The sequence below is a fragment of the Geotrypetes seraphini genome, chromosome 2 (genome assembly GCF_902459505.1).
Source record: "Geotrypetes seraphini chromosome 2, aGeoSer1.1, whole genome shotgun sequence".
Classification (NCBI taxonomy): domain Eukaryota; kingdom Metazoa; phylum Chordata; class Amphibia; order Gymnophiona; family Dermophiidae; genus Geotrypetes; species Geotrypetes seraphini.
The window spans coordinates 262241664-262264750 of NC_047085.1; the positions used below are offsets into that span (position 1 = coordinate 262241664).

The 23087-nt window shown below is 43.5% G+C and overlaps 1 protein-coding gene across 7 annotated transcripts in view; it reads left to right on the forward strand.

Moving 5' to 3' along the window:
• CACNA1I (calcium voltage-gated channel subunit alpha1 I) overlaps positions 1-23087 on the forward strand; it is a 1298213-nt gene that overhangs the window by 916101 nt on the left and 359025 nt on the right. For all 7 annotated transcript variants that reach the window (XM_033929511.1, XM_033929508.1, XM_033929510.1 and 4 more), the window contains 2 exons: positions 13904-14195; positions 21321-21709. In XM_033929511.1, coding sequence (XP_033785402.1) covers positions 13904-14195; positions 21321-21709 — 681 coding nt within the window. The remainder of the gene's footprint in view (positions 1-13903; positions 14196-21320; positions 21710-23087) is intronic.

A 23087-nucleotide genomic window follows, 5' to 3' on the forward strand; every position in this document is an offset into this window, starting at 1 on the left:
GTAGGCTATTGCAAAGTTTGAGATGAGGAAGGACTGTTTTACAGATGTCTGCAGACAGCGTGATATTTAAAAAATGAGGTGCTTCCTCCCCTTCACCGTTCAAAGAAGAGCGACCAAGATGATAAAGGGGATGGAACTCCTCTTCTATGACGAACGAGTAAAAAGGTTAGAGCTCTTCAGCTTAGAAAAGAGACAGCTGAGGGGAGATATGATTGAAGTCTACAAAATCCTGAGTAGAGTAGAACAGGTACAAGTGGATCGATTTTTCACTCTGTCAAAAATTACAAAGACTAGGGGACACTCGATGAAATTACAGGGAAATACTTTTAAAACCAATAGGAGGAAATATTTTTTCACTAAGAGAATAGTTAAGCTCTGGAATGTGTTGCCAGAGGTTGTGGTAAAATTGGATAGCGGTTTTGAGAAAGGTTGGACAAATTCCTGGAGGAAAAGTCCATAGTCTGTTATTGAGAAAGACATAGAAGAAGCCTCTGCTTGCCCTGGATCGGTAGCATGGAATGTTGCTGCTCTTTGGGTTTTGGTCAGGTACTAGTGACTTAGATTGGCCTCCGTGAAAACGGGCTACTGGGTTTGATAGACTAATGGATTGACCCAATAAGGCTATTCTTATGTTATGATGTAGAAATCCAAAATATCTTGGTTTTCTTTTTTGCTGTCTTCCATAGGGTTTATATATCCACTACAAAATACCTTTAAGATAATAGATGGATTTAGTGTTCTTGTAACCTAAAGTCTTTGCCGTGAGATAACAGGGAACTTTTAAGAGGGATGAACATTCCTTCAAGCTAAATCTTCTTTACTACAGATCAAAACAAAAACATTGCATGGTACATAATGATCTATGTTTCATACCTTGCAGCAATTCAGGGTATTTAAACAGGGAAATCATTTAATACTTTTTTCTTTTTCTCCCCTTCTGGCAATTATAAGCAAATTAGCACCCATCCCTTTTCCCCTAAAAACAAAACACTCCTTCATCTCAGCTGAACATTCTTTTAAACCATGATCTCTGAACTCAGTCCTCCAGAACTTTAACCGTGTTAAATATTCAGGATTTCAACAATAAATATGAATAAAATCTATATTCTATATGCATGAAATAGAGGTGGTATAGGTAAATACCTATCATGTGATGGCACACAGGGGTGTGGTACAGTTCAGATCACCTGGTCTGGTGGCCTTCGATCTCCAGCAACACCCCCTCTCCTCCCCCCTCCCCCCCCCCCCCCACACACACACAATACCCGGATCTCAATCTGGGCAAATATTTCTGGTTCTCCACAAAAAGTATGAAAATCCACCAAATGAAAGAATATCCTCTATTTAGAGGTTAAAGGCAAATACCACATTTGTGTTTGTAAGTCCCCAAAGTTCCTTCGGGGCCCTCAACAGCATCCTAGGCACATTTGCACTCTCTCCCTCCCTTTTCCCTAGAGTGACTTGAGAGAGGTACTATGGGCATAGCAATATTGACGGACTTTGAGGTGTGCAGCAGTGTTGTAAACAGATAGTGTTGTAAACAGATTGAAGGGGAGAGAGATGGTTTAGTGCAGTGGTCTCAAACTTGTGGCCCACAGGCCACATGCAGCCCCCCAGGTACTGTTTTGCGACCCACGGTCTGGATGCAATGATGGTGTGTTTAGTTTCTGGCCGGCTCCCTTCCTGCACTCATTTTTCCTTCAAAGCTGTGGGTGGCAGCAGCTCCTCGCGCCATCTATGCCTGCTTCAGAAGCCTCGCTGATGTCACGACGTCATAGAGAAGGCTTCTGACGCAGGCACAGATCGCATGAGGAGCAGCCGCCACCACCACTGCCTGTGGCTTTGAAGGAAAAATGAGTGCAGCAAGGGAGCCGGTCAGAAACTAAACAGGAAGAAAAATGCTGCTGCTGTTCTGCACAGGGAAGGGGGAAGAGAAATGCTGCTGCTGCTGCACCACCCAATTGGGGAGAGAGAGGGAAGGAGAGAGAAAGAAGACAGGGGAGAGGAGAGGAATGAGAGATGCCAAGTCCATGGGATGGAGGGAAAGGAAAGGAGATACCAGACCATGGAAGGGGAGGGAGAGAAGCCAGGGCATGGGGGGGAGAGAGGGAAGGAGACAGATGCCAGACCAGGAGAAAGGAAGGAAAGAGGGAGGAAGAGAAAGGAAGGAGAGAGATGTCAGACCATGGAAATAGGGAGGAAGGAGAGAGAGATAGGAAGGGAAGGTAAGACATGGAAAAGTAGATTTTGAGAATAAAGCAGGAAAATTGAATTTTAAGTTAATGCCAAAGATGGATGCAAGGCAGAAAGTGAAGATGGAAAGAAAAACAGTCAAAGGCCAAGAAGGCTCTGGAAAGTTAAAAGCACAGAAAAGTAAAGTCACCAGACAACAAAGGTAAGGAAAATGATTTTATTTTCAATATAGTGATTGAAATGTGTCAGTTAAACTTTAACTGTGAGGACCGCAGAAAAAATAGTTAACGTCTTATTAAAGAAATGACAATTATGCATGAGGTAAAACTATTTATAGTTTATAAATCTTTCCTTTAACGTGTGAACACATCGGCGTCTCTTTGTTCACTTATGGCGCTTCTTTTTGGACGAAGAGACGCCGACGCGTTCACATGCACAGTTCGCAGCACTTTACAAGTTCAGAACATTCCCCTGAGTTTTGGCGATGGTATCGCCAAAACTTGGATCCTAGTCGGGACTTTGTCTTTTGGAACTTTGCATGTTTTAAGACTGTTATAAAACTTTGATACAAACTGCAAATAAAGGATTTGTGACCACAGGTTGGATTTGACATCTCCAGTGTCTCTCTTTGTTGGCATTTCTTTAATAAGACATTAACTATTTTTTTGTGGTCCTCCAAGTACCTACAAATCCAAAATGTTGCCCACTAAAGGGTTTGAGTTTGAGACCACTAGTTTAGCAGAAGACTAGTGAGAAGCTGGTAGCAGTATTACATTACATTACATTAGTGATTTCTATTCCACCATTACCTTGCGGTTCAAGGCGGATTACATCCAGACTAAAACAAGAATTACATTTCAACTTTGAAGTAATAGAATAAATGATGAGATAAATTTTTAAGGGAGAATTATGGGTTTTAGATAATGTTTGGTAACTAGATAATTAGAGAGTACTAAGGGTTTATAGAGTGTTGGATGTTGGGTTAGGTTTGAAGGTGATAAGGGTACAGATGAGGGGCTTAGCAGTGTACTCAAAAAAGAAGGGTCTGATTTTAGTAATATAGAGAAAGAAACAACAGGTTTTGAGTGTCGGATATGTGAAGAGAAAATAAATGTGTCAATGATTACCCAGAGGTTGTGAGTTGAAGAGACAGGGAGGATAAGGACATTGTTCACAGAAATTGAGCTCCTTATCATTCCACTTAAACCCGTCTCTTCTCTTCCCCCATTCTCTGTCTTGGCCATGTTTAATTTTAGATGGCAGCAAGACATCCAGGTAGCAATGTCAGACAAGCAGGTTGAAACCCAGGAGTCTGTCAAGATTTCAGGTGTAGAGAGTTGTTGGCAAAGAGGTGATACTGAAAGCCATGGGAGAAGATTAGAGCACCAAGGGGAGAAATGTGGATGGAAAAAAAGAAGTGGTCCCAGGACAGAGCCCTGAGGTACACCGATCGAAAGCAGGATGGCGTTGGAGGAGCATATACCACAGCACATGCTGTTTTGGTACCTCTTATTTTCTAGTGAAGAGATATTGGATTTACTTATTGAAGTTCTTGGGAGCCTTTGCAAGGCAACCAGGAGGACATAAATTATGGCATTGTGATGGAACTTTTCTTCACAACACTCCTCTGCATTTGACAGGGAAGAGAAGAGAAGAATGTAGAAACAGATAGTCCTTCTTTTCAAGAAATTCTGTGTGGGTTTTTTTTGTATTGTTTTAGGTTCTTAACTATTGATACGCCATACTGCTCCTATAGAAGATAATAATTTATGTTTACTATGATTGCTGAAAGGCAGGGACTTTCATGCACGGAAATGAATTCTGAGAAATATCAGCAATACTGGCATAGAATAACCAGGAAGACAGTGCACTGAACATTGCATGAAGTTGTAGAAAACTGTGGCGAGAATGATAAAGGGGATTGGAAAAAGGGAACATATAACCCCCGTGTTGAAAAGATTACACAGGTTACCAGTATGTTTCCGAGTGGAATTTAAGGTTTTATGTTTAGTGTAACAATGTTTGTATGCGGAAACTCCCTGGGGTTTGAAAAGTTGGTACAAGTTTACCAGCCGAGGCGTACATTAAAGTCTGAGTCTGCAATGAAATTGACACAGACTACGGTATTATGGATTGGCACATTACCTGCACACAAGGAAAACAGCATTCTCGTGTGTGGCTCCTATGCTTTGTCTGAAAGATTGCATTTGAGCACAACAAAGTTGACTTTTAGGAAATTTATGAAAGCATATTGTTTGCTCAAACGTTTTTATTGTTTTGCTGATGAAAACGTCAAAGTCACTTTGTTGTTTGATGAACCCAGTGTTGTTTAGGAGCTATATGTTTGCTGTTTATATTTGGTTTTATGTGGACTAGAAATTTTAAAATAAATAAAAGTAGTGCCATCCTGATTTTGGCAAGAGGTTACAGTAGTAAAATGTAGTAAAATATTGTAGTAAAATATTTCTGTGGCTGGCTGTTGTGGGGCACCTTATTTTCTAGCAGAGACATTTGAGATAGCCGACAGTCTCCCTCGGTCTTCACCGAAACCAGAAATTCAATGCTGGCACCATATCTGTCAACTGGCATTGAATTTCAGATTTACATTTGAACGGCTGATATTCATCGACTGGCCGAATAAGTCCTAGCAGCCAAAGACAGACCTGCTTTTTAGGCAGGTCTATCTAGCCGTTGAACTTATCCAGTGACCGGCTATTAGGGGAATTTTCAAAAAATAGAGACGTCCAAAATGCGGCATAAATCTGCACTTGGATGTCCAAGTGCAAATTTTTGAAACCTTCTTTCTGAATATCTCGCGAGGCGTTCTACCCCCTGTGGGTCCAAGACTAAAAGGAGGGCGTGTTGGAGGTGTGTTTTGGGCAGACTTAGGGCTCCTTTTACTAAGCTGCGCTAGCGGTTTTAGCGCATGCTTAGCGCGTGCTGCATTGCCGCACGCTCTAGATGCTAACGCCAGCATTGAGATGGCGTTTGTTTTTGGCGCGTAGTGCAGGGATAGCGTGCGTTAATTTGCAGCACGCGCTAAAAACGCTACCGCAGCTTAGTAAAAGGAGCCTTTAAACTTGGGTATCTTGTGGTGATAATCGAACGTTTTCCTAGACATCTTGGACGGACCGTAGATGTTCCGAGCCAGACTATTACTACTACTATTTATTATTTCTATAGCGCTATCAGACGCACGCAGCGCTGTACATTAAACACGCAAGTGACAGTCCCTGCTTGCAAGAGCTTACAATCTAATTATGACATACAAAAAGGGTGACTCTTTACATGCTGCTCAGGTGGGGAATTACAATGGGAATGAAGAGGCGGATAGGGTAGGAGACTATAGAGCAGGGGTGTCAAAGTCCCTCCTTGAGGGCCGCAATCCAGTCAGGTTTTCGGGATTTCCCCAATGAATATGCAGGAGATCTATGTGCATGCACTGCTTTCAATGCAAATTCATTGGGGAAATCCTGGATTGCGGCCCTCAAGGAGGGACTTTGAGATCCCTGCTATAGAGGGGATGAATATAAAGGTTCAGGGTCCATCTAGTTTGAGGAGACCCAGAGGGAAAAAGTGAATCCCTTCTGCATATGCCTCCATCCACATATGTACAAATTGTAGTCTGCAGTCAGGTAGGCCAAGTTTAACTTGAGACCTTTGCAAAACTGTCTTCTTGAACCACATAAGAATAGCCATACTGGCTCAGATTAATTGTCCATCTAGTCCAGTATCCTGTTTCCAAGAGTGGCCAATCCAGGTCACAAGTACCTGGCAAAAACTCAAATAGTAGCAACATTCCATGCTACCAATCCAGGGCAAGCAGTGGCTTCCCCCCTGTCTGTCTCAATAACAGCCTATGGATCTCTCCTCCAGGAACTTGTTGAGACCTAATTAAACCTAGATGTAAGATTCTTGGCCGTGTTTTCCAGTAAATCTTGTGTATTCACACACACAATCTGGACACTCTTGAAAGGTATAATGAAAAGCTTTTATTTGTTCACATAACTGAGCCTGTTCCGTCACAGGCTCAGGGAAGGCAAAAATATGTTTTTAACTTCTATATAGTATTTTAGTCCAGCTTGAGCAGTTCTTATTCTCTAGGCAATTAACCATAACTCATATCCAGTTCAGCAATCTTTAGTTTGGGGTCACCAGTCTCGCAATGTTCAAGGAATATAAGTGGCTTACCTCAACCAAACAGACAATACGCGACCTTAGAATTACATGGTTCTAACTGTACCGAGAGTCATTCTCAGGAATTTGGGGTGGAGGTTTGTGGGGCAATTTGGTGTTCAATGACAAGTAAGAACATAAGAACATAAGCAGTGCCTCTGCCGGGTCAGACCACAGGTCCATCCTGCCCAACAGTCCGCTCCCGCGGCGGCCCAAACAGGTCAAGACCTGTCTGAATCATCAGAAGGGGCTCCCCTGCCACCTTGGTTTCCCATTTAAGTCCTGCCTTCCTATCGAAGTCCTAGCCCTCCGGTCTTGCACATGCACGACCTGGTTGGTTTATACTCATTTCCTGGTTAACTTCCTATACTTGTGTTACATCCCAGCTCCTCCCTCAGTATCCCACGATCCCTTTATCCCTCAGAAATCCGTCCAATCCCTGTTTGAATCCCTGTACCGTACTCTGCCTGATCACTTCCTCCGGTAGCTCATTCCAAGTGTCCACGACCCTTTGTGTGAAAAAAAACTTCCTTGCATTTGTTTTGAACCTGTCTCCCTTCAGTTTCTCCGAATGCCCCCTCGTACTTGCTTTCCCCTTCAGTCTGAAGAATCTGTCCCTATCCACCCTCTCTATGCCCCTCATGATCTTGAAGGTCTCTATCATATCTCCCCTGAGCCTCCTTTTCTCCAGAGAGAAGAGCCCCAGCCTATCCAGCCTCTCGGCGTATGAGCAGTGTTCCAGCCCTCTTACCAATTTCGTTGCTCTCCTTTGGACTCTCTCAAGTACTGCCATGTCCTTCTTGAGGTGTGGCGACCAAAACTGAACGCAGTATTCCAGATGTGGATGCACCATCGCTCGATACAATGGCATGATGACTTCCCGTGATCTGGTTACTATGCCCTTCTTTATGATTCCCAGCATCCTGTTGGCTTTTTTTGAGGCTGCTGCACACTGTGCAGATGGCTTCAGTGATGCATCCACCAGCACACCCAAGTCTCTCTCGAGTCTGCTGTCTCCCAATAATACCCCCCCCAATTTGTAGTTGAACAACGGGTTCTTTTTCCCTATATGCATGACCTTGCATTTGTCCACGTTGAAGCGCATTTGCCATTTGTTTGCCCAGTCTTCCAGCTTGTCCAGGTCCCTTTGCATGTCCTCACACTCCTCCCTGGTCCTAACTCTGCCGCACAGTTTGGTATCGTCTGCGAATTTTATAACCTCACATTTAGCCTCCTTTTCCAGGTCATTGATGAATATGTTAAAGAGTAAAGGCCCCAGCACCGATCCCTGTGGCACACCGCTCGTGACTCCCCGCCAGTCAGAATATTGACCCTTTACTCCAACCCTCTGCAGTCTACCCGACAACCAGTGCTTGATCCATCTGTGCACATCCCCTCCCACCCCGTGGTTCCACAGCTTCTTAAGTAGCCTTTCATGTGGCACCTTGTCGAAAGCCTTTTGAAAGTCGAGGTAAATGATGTCTATGGGCTCTCCATTGTCCACCCGACTGCTTATTCCCTCAAAGAAGTACAGAAGGTTCGTTAGGCACGACCTTCCCTTACAGAATCCATGCTGGCTTGTTCTCAGTAGGCCATTCCTCTCGATGTGCTCGCAAATGTCGTCCTTGATCATGGCTTCCACCATCTTCCCTATAATTGAAGTCAGGCTCACCGGCCTGTAGTTACCAGGGTCACCCCTCGATCCCTTCTTGAAGATGGGTGTGACATTTGCCAATTTCCAGTCCTCTGGTACCTCACCAGTTTTCAAGGATAGGTTGCAAACATGTTGGATTGTGCCCGCTATTTCCTGTCTTAGTTCTTTCAGAACCCTTGGGTGGATCCCGTCCGGGCCTGGTGATTTGCCACATTTTAACCTGTCTATCTGTTTGAGGACATCCTCCCTACTTACCTCTATGTGCTCTAATTTTTCATCCTGTTCCCCACTCATGAGCTCCTCTGAGTCTGGTATATTAGATGTGTCTTCGCTCGTGAAGACCGACGAGAAGAACGTGTTCAATCTCTCAGCTACCTCTTTTTCCTCCTTAATCACTCCCTTCCTGTCCCCATCGTCCAACGGCCCTACCTCCTCTCTCGCTGGTCGTTTCCCCTTCACGTAACTGAAGAATGCCTTGAAGTTTTTCGCCTCCCTGGCCAGCCCCTCTTCGTACTTCCCCTTTGCTTGTCTAACCTCCCGGTGGCATTCCTTTTGGCATTTCTTATGCGCCTGGTGATTTTCCTCTGTTGGGTCCTTTTTCCATCTCCGGAAAGATACTTTTTTGTCCTTTATCGCCCTCTTTACTTCTATTGACATCCAAACCGGGTCCTTTGATCGCTTGTTCTTGCAGCCTTTCCTGAAATTTATTAATTTAACACCAGAACAGAGTTTCTCCAAATCCTCATGAGTGTTGTAACATCTACATGTCATATAGAACCTGGAAGTCATCGGAGTTAAAAATACTGAAAATTGTTACTTAGAACCCTGTAATTCGAAGGTCTCACATAGAAAGATCTCACATGCTCTCTTCTTTCTCAGGGCTCTCATTCAACCCACTGCTAGGGAAGTCTTTCTCCTGGAAGCCTCTCCCTCAGGACCTCCCTGAATGACTCGAGTCTGTGGCAGAAGTATTTCTCCCTGCCTAAGCCCCGTCCCTCTGACTCAGCAGGGTTGCATTACTTTCCTCCAGGTGACTGACTCTTACTCTATTGCCCCTGCAATCCAACAATATAATAGCCACATTAATGAGGTAAAACCACGTGCTCCCTCACACTAGATATGCTAACCATTGTAAACACATCTTCTGGCAACCAGTTCCAGAGCTTAACTATTCTTAACTTAGGCCCTCTTATATTAAGCTGCGATAGAGGTTTTTATTGCGGCCCAGGACGCTAAATGCTTCAACGCATAGGAATTCTATGAGCTTTGGAGTAGTGTCAGAGCATTTAGCACTCCAGGACGCAGTAAAAATCTCTATCACGGCTTAGTAAAAGGTGGGGTTAACTCTTAACAATTATAAACTTCCTACCTAAGAGCCTAAATTTGGCTTCCAGAACCTCCCTACTACATTTTCCTATGTCACTGGTACTCACATGTACTAAGACGGCAGGCTCCTCCTGATCATTGTCTAAAATCATTTTGATACAAGCGGGACAAGATTTTACTTTGGGAAAATTAAAAACTTCCCATTTTTTCAGATTAACAGCCCTATGGAAGTATTATTTTAGATTTCAGCTCAATGTAGTTGGCCTGCCAACAACAAAGCTTATTTCTGGCATAGTTCCAGGATTTTAAAAAAAAAAAAATTCTAACAATTTTAATACAAGAATACAATACAATTATTACAACAGAAAAAAAATATACTAACAATAGAAAAGGCTTCCGAGGAAGCCCGAAAAGAAAAGGAAGTGACAACTCCCGTCAAGTATATCAAATTACAATGAGATAATATCTCAGGAGTAAAATATTTTGAACTAAAAGAAATATACTGAGATGTTGTTAAATATTGAACTAGTTTCCATTTACATATACATTTTTGATGTATGCTAAATTTTTAATCACAAAATTTTACTAAGGTTTTTGTCTTTGGTTTGATGTTTCTCCTTTTACTCTGGGAGAAAAATTGCTTTTAACACTTCTAAAAGCTAAGTTACACGGAATTTAATATATCTGGTCTTACTCTGATTATAGTATTTTATACCTGCTTAGATCCTGGTACAAGGAGTGCTTTAAGTTCTAAGAATCCTATTTTTCTATACTGTAAAAAGAAAGCTTATCCTTCTCATAGGAAAATAACTATTTAAATCTTGTGTGCTTTGTGGCACAGAAGACTACAAGTTTGGAAAATCCTATGTTTTAAGTGAGCTGCAGATTTGGTTTAGCCTTTATTGATAAATCAGTTGAGATTCAGGCCTAGATTCTCTTTTTTAATATCTTTATTCATTTTAAAGCCAAAAATAAGTGCAACATATTTTACAGACATTTCACACTTTAACAACTTAACTTCTATCAAATTATATTTTATGACAAATACATATAACATCCCCCCTTTATACATATCCAAGAATTGCACTCTAATTAAAAGTATCTCCCCCACCCACCCTGGACGTGTATGATCAAAGGGCAAAATCAACAATCACTCCGTACAGAATTCTGTCAATGGCTCCCAAACATCCATAAATTTCTTATAATGTCCCTGTTGTATGGCCATCATACGCTTCATTTTAAAAATGTGGCATAGAGATTCCCAGCAGAAAGTAAAATTTAACCGATCCCAGTTTTTCTAGATTCAGGCCTAGATTCTCAAAATTTAACGTTGCCTTTAATGCAGTCACTAAGCTTGCTCCAGCTGGTTTTGCACGCATGTATTTTAGCGGCGGATTCTCAAAATGTGCTCTTTTCCAAGCTTCCTAGCAGTCTCTGATTCTGCCATGCAAATGTGCTCATCAATATTTAAACGAGCACTCCGGTCAATTCTTCATCATCGCTGAGTAATTCTCAAAGTGTGGCATCGGTTTTTGCCGACCAAAAATCAGTGACTAGTCCAGGGGTATCGGTACTGTGCCTGCACTGTGAAAAGCACATCTCTGATGTGTGTTTTGACTGTGGCTCATGAAAAAAATAAGTAAATTACAAGTTTCACATAAATTATAGTTCTTTTTTTTGGGGGGGAGGGGACAAAAGTACACTTCTTGAACGCATGTACTTTCACAGGAGCCAAAAGTCAGCATGAAAGGGAAACTTCCATGATAGCGCTGGGCTTTTATCTGTTTTACAACAGGAGTGCCCAATGGCTAAAGCCGCATGTGGCCACGCACCTATAATGTGTGCATATATTATGCTCCAATAAGACACACAAATGATATGTGCGCATAAGGCATTGCTTTTTCCAGCACAGGCGCACATTTACGCCTTTTGTGGTATTTTCTGCACATGTGCCATTTGCTATCATCAGTAATTTATCTCATATAAATTTAGAGAGCTTCCGCTACTCTCCGCCAACCTCATTCGCATGAGCAGTGTTGGGGGGTTTTTTTTAGAACGACTCGCCTTTTTGAAATCATTACAATAACGGCTGCGACAGTGGTCCTTCAGTTTTAATTGCCAAGTTTTGAGAATCTAGGCCTGGGCACATATTCTCAAAAGTTTAATGCCGTCGCTAAACTGTTTTCTGATAGTTTAGCCTGCACGCATTTTAGCGGTGAATTATCAAAACAGCTTATCTCTGTTTTTAGCGAGGTTTCTAGCAGACTCCTACACTGACATGCAAATGAGCTCCAACATTAAAATGAGAACTCCGATGGATTCTTTAAAATCGCTGAGCCATTCTCCAAGAGCAGCATCAGCTTTTGGGGACAAAAATCAGTGACTGGTCCAGGGGTGCTGGTACAATAACAGCCCTGTTTAAAACCCTAACATGGAGATTGCTAGAAAAACCATTTTGAGAAGCAACTCCCCCCCCCCCCAGCAGCAGGAGAGATGCCCTTTCTCTCCCGCTGCCAAGTGAAACCCTCCCCCCCTGCAGCAAGAGAGATGCCCATTCACTCCCACTGAATCACAACCCACCCTCCACACACACACCTCTGACAACTCTCCCCCATACCTTTAATTAGATGCCTACTCCCTCCAGCTAGCTGGCCTGCCTCTTCCAAAATGGGCCTTCCCCTCCCCAGTGCAACCTGGGATGCACCAGGGAGGGGCCTGGGGTTCTGATTGGCACATGTTGTTTAAGGACCTTCCCATAGAATGGCCTTATACAACCTGGGCCAATCAGAGCCTCAGGCTACTCCCCGGATGCACTGGGAAGGGGCCTAAGGCTCTGACACCCCTTAGGAGGGGCCTTAGGCATCCGGGCCCAGATGCACTAAACAACATGGGACAATCAGAGCCCCAGGATGCAATGGGGAGGAGAAGGCCCATTTTGGAAGAGGTGGGCCAGCTGGTCTGAGGGAGTAGGCATCCCTCCGGTCAGCCATCTAATTAAAGGTATGGGGAGAGGGGTCAGAGGCTGGGGGGGTTGTGATGCAGTGGGACAGAATGGGCATCTCTCCTGCTGCTGGGGGGGGGGTGGGGGAGTTCTCCCGCTGCAGGGGATGGTGGTGGTGGTGGCTGGCAGTGGGAGAGATTGAATATCTCTCCTGCTGTTGTTTTTTTTTCTGTTTATGTTTTTTCTGCACTTGTGCCCATCGCGATCACCAGCAAGGAGATACCCCAGGATTGAGTTGAGAATCACTGATCTGTCTAACCTTTTTTTTTCATAATGGGCACAGATGTTATGCATGTTACACATGAACAATATCTGCCCCATTAGAAAAAAAATTAAAAAGCCCACCCTACCAGCCGATGACGGCCTTCCCTGATGAACTGGCACTTGTAACCGACCCAGCCACCCCCAGTCCCGGGGTAGAGAATTCCTGCTTCCTTCTGCTATGCCAATTCTACCTACCCTCTGCATGAGAAAAAATGCCAGGAGGGATGCCCACTCCCTCCTACCATGGTGACTCCCCCTCACCACCACCACCTATGTGAAAGAAAATTGGCAGAAGGGATGCCCACTTCCTCCTACCATGACAACTCTCTCCCCATGTGATAGAAAATTAGCAATAGGGAAGCCCATTCCCTCCTGCCACTGGATGCTCCCCAGAACCCTGTCCCCCAGTACCTTTTGTGTTGGATGCAGGAGGGAAGCATAATCCCTCCATGGCCCGCCAATCCAAAATGGTGGGCCTTCCTCCTCAGTGCATGATGTGCTGCATGGGGAGGGGCCCAAGGCCCTGATTGACTCAGATACCTGCTCCAGTCCTGGTTTAACCTCAAAACAAAGGCCTCTGGTTATGATTTTCATCTTGGATTTTCCTTTCCTCTCATGGTTGTTATGTTCCAAAATTGCATAACTGCCTATATGAGGTTAGCAAGGTAGCAAATTGCCAACTGCCCTGTTTATGATGCCAGTGTTTAATCATAAGTGGAACTCTGTACACTTTATTGGGCAGACTGGATGGACTGTGCAGGTCTTTATTTTCTATATTACCGTATTTTTATTATGTATTCCCTAAGAAGAGCAGAATAAGTATAAGCATTCAATGGGGCCAAACCAAGACTGGATCAGTCTGTCTGAAAAATCTGGATTCTGATGCTGACCCTAGTTTGATATGGCCTCTGTCACCCTCTCAGATTTTGGATTTAGATTTTTCAAAACGGACCTCAAAGCAAGTTACATATTTGGATACATGAGAGATTTCCCTGCCTCTGTTGGTTTACAACCTAGTTATAGTATTTTGCATTCTATCTTCAGCCAACAATTCATGGGTGTGCATGAAAAATATATGTAAGCAGTGCAACTAATACCTATGAGATTGCTACCTGTCACGTACACTTACATGGCATTTACTTTCAAGACTACTTCAGCAGTAAGCCAAGTGAGAAGGGGACGGCCACGTTACTGTTTTGTGAGAGATAGCAATGAGCAAGGTTTTTTTTTCTGCACATGGTCAAGTCTTTGGAATGATTTGTTATTCTGTGTTTGCTTGTTTGCTTCAGGTGGGTTCCTTCTTCATGATTAACCTGTGCCTGGTCGTCATTGCAACGCAGTTCTCAGAAACCAAACAGCGGGAGCACCAGCTGATGCAGGAGCAGAGAGCCCTCTACCTCTCCTCCAGCACTGTCGCTAGCTATGCCGAGCCAGGCGACTGCTATGAGGAAATCTTCCAGTACGTCTGCCACATTCTGCGCAAGGCCAAACGCCGCACTGTGGGGCTCTATACCAGCCTGCAGAACCGGCGGCAGAGCCGACCTGAGCTGGGAATCAACGGGAAGGAGAAGAGATACCTATGTAAGGGCCAGCCTTTACAAATCCTTGTTTAGGATAAACTGTAACATTTATTGATATCTTACATTTATTGTATTGATTCAAGAAAGAGACACATGTCACGTCACGGTGCCCTTACCATCATGATGGTAACCATTCCAGTTATAGATCCTGTGAAAAGTTTTGCTAAATGATAGGAGATACTGAGAAGAAAAGAAAAGTACTGCTCATGACTGAAATCTTTGAGAATCCCAAGGCCTTAATCGGTCTACTTTCATATCCTATCATTTAAGATATTTATACAGACTCCTGACTTGAATGCATGCAGTTTCTGGCTGTCTGTTCTTTAAAAGTGTTTTCTAATATGATCCCACTCCCCCTTAGATTTCACATTTCAGGTTCCTGTTAGACCATTTTAAATTGACAAAATACATTGTATTGCACGCTGTCAGTCCCATTGAGGATTCTAAAGACTGTAATATCCTCCTCTGTTTTCCTTGCTCTAGGCTAAGCGTGTTTAATGTAGCCAATCTTTCCTCCTAGCCTTTACTTGATTTCATATGCCACTTATTAATCTTCCAGCGCTGTGCTGCATTTTTAATCTGCTTGGTATCTTTCCTGCAATGCAGAGACCAGAGTAGATTTGCAGTGTCCAGTGTGAGGTCTAACCAGGACATTGTTCATGGGAAGAGAAATTTCACTGGGCCATTTGTGACTTTTAGAAATGTAGGACCTTACAGATTATGGTTTATTTCAGTGTCTCGCAAACTTTGTTCAGCCACGGCACACTAAACAAAGTGGCCACAGCTCGAGGCATCTGGAAGTGCGCAGACGTCAATGTGATGATGACACATGCATCTGTGATATTATCACATCAACGTCTGCGCATGCGCGAAGGCCCTCCAGATGGGCCCGGAGCTTCCAGTGCCATGTACCAGAAGGGAAGGCACGCAGGGAGAAGGAGAGGCGCTGGCGCCTGCTGATTGCCTACAGGATGTGCCTCTCGCCGGCGCCTCTCCTCCTCCCCAGCATCTCATGGCACACACTTTGCGATACTCTGGTTTATTTACTTACCTCTATTCTCTACCTCAGTCTAAGTTCTTTTTTTTTTGTTGTTAAATCTTTATTCATTTTAAAACCAGCACAAAGTGCAACATATTATTACATTACATTAGAGATTTCTATTCAGCCATTGCCTTGCGGTTCAATTAATACAATAGACCGCACTCAATTCCTTCAAATGATACAATAAATACATAACCCCCTCCCCATCCCCACCCACCCTTCCTAAAAGTGTAAAAACACTTAATATAATGCAAATGATCAAGATAAACAACCTTGCAATCAAATAATAAATTAATTACATATCCCCCCCTCCCCCCCACCCATCCTGGATGTGCAGAATCAAAGGGCAAAGCTAATAATCAATTCTTACAAAATTTTGTTAATGGAACCCAAGTTTCCTTGAACTTCTTATAATGTCCCAAATGCGTTGAACTCATACGTTCAAACTTATAAGTTTGGCACAATGTTTCCCACCAAAAACTATAGTTTAACCTGTCCCAATTTTTCCATTTCTTCATAATAAGCTGTATGGCAACTCCTGTCATGATGAGAAATAATTTATTACTATGTGAAGCTATTGGACTCTTGGGCATTAATAGCGTACCAAAAAGCACTGCATCATATGTCAATGCCAATGGAACTTCCAATATCCTATTGATTTGACCCCCAAATGGATTGCCAAAATTTAAGTATCAGGGGACAAAAGAAGAGCAGATGATCCAATGTCCCTATATCCAGATGAGAATGCCAGCATCTATTAGACTTAGAACTATCTACCCTTTGCAACCGAACAGGGGTCCAAAAATTCTATATAACAAAAATAACCAGGTTTGTCTCATAGATGCTGATGCTGTACATCTCATCCTCCAAGTCCAAATTCGTGGCCATTGAGTAGCAGAAATTTGCTGCTTTGTCTCAATGCTCCAAATGTCTCTTAGACTAGTTTATGGTTTTTTATTCAGATGCTCAGATATTAGTTTATACCACTTGGCTGCCTGATGCCCTAGCAAATCTGTCTGGAAAAACAGGCCCGAAAAGTTATACTGAGTTTTTAAATTGCGCAAATCAGGGAACCCCTTCTGAATGGCCTGCTTCAACTGCAACCACTTAAATGCTTGAGACTTTGAAATACCAAATGATTGTTGCAGTCATAAAAAGTCAAGCATCTTCCTGTCTGATAACATATCATCCAGTGTGCGTATACCCGCCTGCAGCCAGTGCTTCCAGAGGATCTTAGACTCGCCAATTTGAATCTTGGAGTTTAACCATAAGGACTGACATGTGGATTGATGAATTGGAATAGGTATTGTTTTATTAATAAATTTTAATGTCTGCCATGTAGATAATAAAATTCTATTGTCCTTATAAATCCTTGGTAACTTGATACTTAAAATGTGACACAATCGCAATGGGGACAGGAGTTGCCATTCTAAGTAAAGCCAATCGGGGAATTGTTCCATGAGCTCAGGAAGGATCCAATACATATCTTGACGCATTATAAAAGCTTGATGGTATCTATAAAAATTGGGAAGATATACCCCACCTTCCACAATTGGTTTTGTAAGGATACTAAAGCAATTTGAGCAGTTTTACCCAGCCAAATAAATGTCCTGAGAATACCATTCAATTTTTTATAGAAGGACTCCTGAAAATAAATCGGCAACAAATCAAACTACAGGCAAAATCATCATTTTGACAGTTTGGACTCTCCCCCACCAAGAAAGATGTAATAGGTTTCAATGCTCACACATTTCTTTGACTGTCAGCAATATAGATTTTTCATTACTGTCACTGTGGGACTGTTTTACAAAGCCGCACTAGCGGCTGCCATGCGGCAACAACCCCGAAGCCCTTTAAATCTCTATGGGCTTCGGGGCCGTTACCGCGCTGCAGCCGCTAGCGCGGCTTTGTAAAACAGGCCCTGTGTCTTCCAATGATTTCTGAATCATAATACCTAAATATTTTATACCCTCTTTCTTCAGCAGGAACTTGTCTAACTTTGTCTTGTCCTGGAGAGTGTTTTCCCCTACAACAGCCTCCAGTAGAGCATTCCAGAATTCTACCACTCGCTGAGTGAAGAAGAACTTCCTTATGTTTGTACAGAATCTATCCCCTTTTAACTTTAGAGAGTGCCCTCTCGTTCTCTCTACCTTGGAGAGGGTAAACAACCTGTCTTTATCTACCAAGTCTATTCCCTTCATTATCTTGAATGTTTTGATCATGTCCCCTCTCAGTTTCCTCTTTTCAAGGGAGAAGAGGCCCAGTTTCTCTAGCCTCTCACTATATGGCAACTCCTCCAGCCCTTTAACCATTTTAGTCGCTCTTCTCTGGACCCTTTCGAGTAGTACCATGTCCTTCTTCATGTACAGTGAGCAGTGCTGGACGTAGTACTCCAGGTGAGGGCACACCATGGCCCAGTACAGCGGCATGATAACCTTCTCCGATCTGTTTGTGATCCCCTTCTTAATCATTCCAAGCATTCTGTTCACCCTTTTCGCCGCCGCCGCTCATTGCGCGGATGGCTTCATTGACTTGTCTAGCAGTACTCCCAAGTCTCTTTCCTGGGGGGGTCTCTCTAAGTACAGCACCAGACATCCTGTATTCGTGTTATAAGATTTTTTGTTACCTTACACTTATCTACATTAAACCTCATTTGCCATGTTGCGGCCCATTTCTCAAGCATGTTTTTCCACGTTGCAGATCTGTGCAAAACTTATCATGAGACTTGCCCTGCAGAGGCAGGAGATGATATTATATCAACACATTTCCCACTGCTGATAGAGGGGTGCTGAGTGGGAGTTTATGGCTCCCTAGTGAGAGTATGGGAGATGACCTGTGAAAGCAGTCTTCCACGGATCGCAGGAAGACTTAGTAGGTCTATCCTTGTGGCATATAAGGGCCAAGTGTCCAGTTAGAAGACCTTTACAAGTTTCTCAGCGGTTCATCCTTTTTCCTTGCTGTGTCCTCTGTGACAAAGGATTACTGGCATCAACAACTTGGACATTTTGACGGGGTACCCCTTTGATTTGCTCTACTGCTTCCTGAACTGCTTAACTACATTAGAAACTGATTTCAGTGAGCCTGTGCATGCTTCTGCTATCCTTTCTTATTTTCTTTTTTTTGGTTTATTCCATGAGAGATTGGTATGTCAGTTTCCAGACATCTTGACAGGGTTAAGTTCGTTCTTTCCTTCTTTCCCTACTGCATACCCACTATGCCCTCTTACACTGACACACATCAAAGATGGAAGAAGATCTTTCTGTAACCTTGTTTTTCATTAAAAAAAAAACAAAAAAACACAACTTGCCTGTACTTGTATCTGGCATGAGTAAAGCACTGTTTCCTAGTATATCTAAAGGCAAATAGTATGAAACTTCAAAAAAGAGCTCAGTTCTCATTGTGATCTGATTTTGTATCATAAACCTTTCTGAATGATCATTAGGAAGAACAGACTCTACATCAGTGGCGTGGAGAGAGATGGTAGTCCCCAGCTGTGTGGGGTGGGGGTGGGGGGGGAGTCTCTGTAGGAAAGTTGCTGGTGCCAGTTAATCCTTCAGAGTTTGGCTTAGTGGTTAGAGCTATAGTCTTAGCATCCTCAGGCAGGGCAGGATTAAAGGGTGGGCTGAGTAGGCAAAGAGGTCAGGGGGGGCCCGGAATGCTACCTGCTCTGATGACATCAATACACCAGACGTCCAAGTAGTGCCGCTCCCGCCCTCTTCATTACCCAGTGCAGTTGAACTCACAGTCTTCAAAAGACCAGGGGCAAAGGTTTCTACATGCTGCCCACTGGGATTTTGCGTCAGAGGGAACGCTTCTAGGTCAACTGTGGGCAGTGTGTAGGAATTGCTGCCCACAGCCATTTTAAGACTGCAAGTTTAGCTGCTCTGAATAATAAGAAAGGAGAAGGAGCTACTTGGACTTGTGGAGCTGTGCATGGAGGTACACTCTCACAGGAGAGGGAACATGGGGGGCAGCAGAGGTGGGGAGGGGACAGGGCCATGAGGGGGCCTAGGTGCGGGAGGGTGCAGGCCCATGGAAGGGTGGGTCCAGGGGGCTCAGTGTACTTGGGTGCCTAGGGCCCACCGAAGAATTATCCTGCTCTGCCCTCAGGTTGTGGATTCAAACCCTGGGCGTCACTTAATCCTCCACTACCCCAGGTACATTAGACAGATTATGAGCTCACCAAGACAGTCTGGAAAAATGCTTGAGTTCCTGATTTGTAACCTGTTCTGAGCTCCTTTGGGAGGACAGGCCAAAAAATCAAATAAGTAAATTTATTCTCCTCCCCCCATACCTCTTGTAGTTGTCATCAACAGCAAGCAGAGTCTCCTATCCACTACTCGCACAAGCTGAGTCTGTCCTCTGATGTTACTTCCTGGTCATGCAAACAGGAAGTAATGTCAGAGGGAGGGCTGAGGCAGGGGTGAGATATGGGTAGGGGCAGGGAGAATGTATTTAAGAGATACCCTCCCACTTTAGGGGGAGAAGGGGGGAAGGATGCACCGGGGTGGGGCCTAAGGCCTGCAGTTCGTGGATGGAGGCCTCCAGAGCAAGAGGGGCTGAGTACCCCTCCTGCTCCCAACTTTTACAGGTACGGGGAGGAGGACGGGAACGAGGGAGGAGGCATCCGCGTCCGGTGGCAGGAAGGAGGGGGCATCCCTCCTGCCGTTTGTTTTTTTTTGGGGGGGGAAGAAAGGGTTGTGGGTTCAAACCTCGCACTGCTCTTTGTGACCCTGGGCAAGTCACTCAGTCCTCTGTAGCCCCAGGTACGTTAGATAGATTGTGAGCCTACCGGGACAGATAGGGAAAATGCTTGAGTACCTGATTGTAAAAACCGCTTAGATAACCTTGATAGGCGGTATATAAAATCCTAACAAACTTGAAACTTGAAACCTGAGTCGGCATCCCTCCTGCCATATTTTTGAGCGCGGTGGAGGGTGCGCCGATGGCAGGAAGTAGGGGACATCCCTCCTGCCATTTGTTTTTTTAGAGGGAAGAAAGGAGTAGGCATCCCTCCTGCCATTTTTTGGGGTTCGGGGAAGGGGAAAGGGAGGTAGCGCTTTGTCAGGGGAGGGGCATTTTTTCATTATTTTTTTTTTTATTGGCCAGATATTTTGCATGTGTAATACATGCAAATTATCTGGCTCATTAGAAAAAATGAAAAGAAAAAAAGCTGGCAGAAGCTCTGTCAGCAGTGATAGGAGGCTACTTCTCCTGTCACTACTGTCAGGGCTAAACTAAAACAAAAGCTTAACTTTGTATCCCGAGTCATCATTCTGAGAAGGCTCTACTCGGTTTATAGCAATTAAATAAACAGGAAATTATTTACAAATGATAAATAAAAGATAATAGCAAAATTTCAAAAGAATTAATTTTCAAAATGTTTGGCAAATAGAGTAGTTTTTAAAGATTTACGGAAAAATTGAAACGAACTGGAACTCCTTAAAAAAAGGGGAGATCATTCCAGAGTTGAAAGAATTTAAATACCAAAGATTGACTGAAGATCTTGACTCCTTTAATCTCTTTAATCACTGAGTAATTGAGTTGGGGGGTTTGCATGCAAATGATTTGCATGCAAAAAAGATAGTGAATCAATCGCTGTTTAAACATCAGCCAGAGAATCGGCGAACAGCGATTGAGTCGCTATCTTTAGTGAATCTGTGCCAAAGGGTCTTAATCCAGTACTCAGGACACACCTAGCCAGGCAGATTTTCCATATATGCATGAGATAAATTTGCATGCACAGGCTCCATCCTATACAAATCTATCTCATGCATATTCATTGTTTCTGTGTGTGTCCTGAGGTGTAGGTTGAGATCTACAATTCTAAAGTAAATATTTAAAAAGGAATTGCTTTTTTTTAATTTGTGATATATGTGAAGTCTTTCTGCCCTGTCCCACTATCTTCTGGAGTTTGCTGCAGACCTTTGCTGTTGCAGAATGGACTAGCATTGGAGATTTTCAAATATTTGCAAAGTAGGCCTCCGAGTTAAGAGTCCTTGTAGCTGTTCAGAAAGGTACAAAAGTGAATTGAAAATAAAGGCAATTGTAATATTGAATTTATTTTCTATTTGAATTTTGCAGGGTTTTGCCAAAAGCACAACCAGCCTGACTACACACCTCACGCTTTGGTGCAGCCTATTGCTCTGACGTTGACCTCTGATCTCAGCAGCTGCCCACAGTGCAAGAAGGGCCCATGGGACGGTCGCCGGAGGCCCTCTGTCCCAGAGAGCTCTGAATCCAAGCAGGAGGAGGCCCAAGAGTGTGGCAGCAGCCACCGCAAGAGCAGTGATGGTGGCTCGGACCCGGAAAAGGAAGAGGAAGAGGAAGGGGACGAGGGCTTCTGTGAAAGCTTTTGGAGGGAAGTGAGGATCAAGCTTCGGGGAATTGTGGACAGCAAGTACTTCAACCGTGGGATCATGATTGCTATTCTGGTGAACACCATTAGCATGGGGATTGAGCACCATGAGCAGGTGAGTCACGTGGAGCGGCAAGTAATGCTTTAAATCAAGCAAAATACCTGATTTTAAATAGATAAACGACCAGAATAGGAACAACCAATTAAGGTGGATCACCTGGTTTTTAAAATGACTGCTGTTAATGAACAAGGGGGTAATTTTCAGTGACAGTGATCAGTTTTTTAATGTGTTTCCTACTGAGTGCTGCCATTAGTTTAGAACTAACCTAATTCTACAATTTTAGACGCACAATTTTGCAACTCGAGTGCAAAATTGTGAGTGTAGGCTAAAGAATTATGCTTGTCTTAATTAAGGGCTCCTTTTACAAAGGTGTGTTAGGGTCTTAACGCGCGGAATAGCGCGTGCTAAAATGCCACCTGCGCTAGCCGCTACGCCTCCTCTTGAGCAGGCAGTAGTTTTTCAGGTAGCGCGCACTAATCCGGAACGTGCGTTAAAAACACTAGCGCACCTTTGTAAAAGGATCCCTAAGTGGTTGCTAGTTGGCTTTAATGGCCATTAATGATATCAAAGTGGTGAGTTAAATATGTAGCTCACTTAGGTGCTATCCTGTAAACATAGGGCCCGATATTTAGACTGTGAGAGGCAGCCCAGATATCTCCTGAAGTTGGCGATGAACACAGAAATTCAATGCTGGGCCATATCCAGCAACCAACATTGAATTTCCAGGATTTTTGGCCCCTAGAAACACAGCCAGTTAAAATGATATTCATTGGCCGGCCAGCTAAGTTATAGCAGCCAAAGACAGATCTGCTATTTATACAGGTCTATCTGGCCACTCAGCTTAGCTGGTCAGCCATTGAATATTTGCACTAACTATAATGTCATGTAAAATAGCCAGTAGCCAGTCTAGTCGCTAAGCTAGTGTTCTTCAATACAAGGCCCAGGGGATAATGGTGGCCCTCAAGACCTCTTTGGCAGCCATTATTGCCTTTCTGGTTGTTTTGTTTGTTTGTTTTCTGCTGCTCTGCTTCTCTGCCCAGGCTCAGGACAGAAAGGGGAAAGCAGATGGGGGCAAGGGCACATGCTTGAAGGACAAGGCATTTCTCAATAGACAAGTTTCAAGTTTTTATTAAAATTTGATTCAGTCGCTTATCCAATTTCTAAGCGAAATACAAATTAAAAAATAATAGGGAAAACAAAAACATAAAAATAAAAACAACGCCAATAACAGGATAATTAAAAGAATTTAAATGAAACAACATCAAACAAATGGAGTACTAATAGTGACAATTTTGACAGACAAACATGAGACAAAAAGAAAGCGGGGTTGGAACTACAAATTATGTAGGAAAGAAAGCCACTACTTGTTTCTTTAGAGGAATTTCAAGAATGATAAGAGTGAAAAAAGTCAAATGTTGAAAGGAGAATGCAT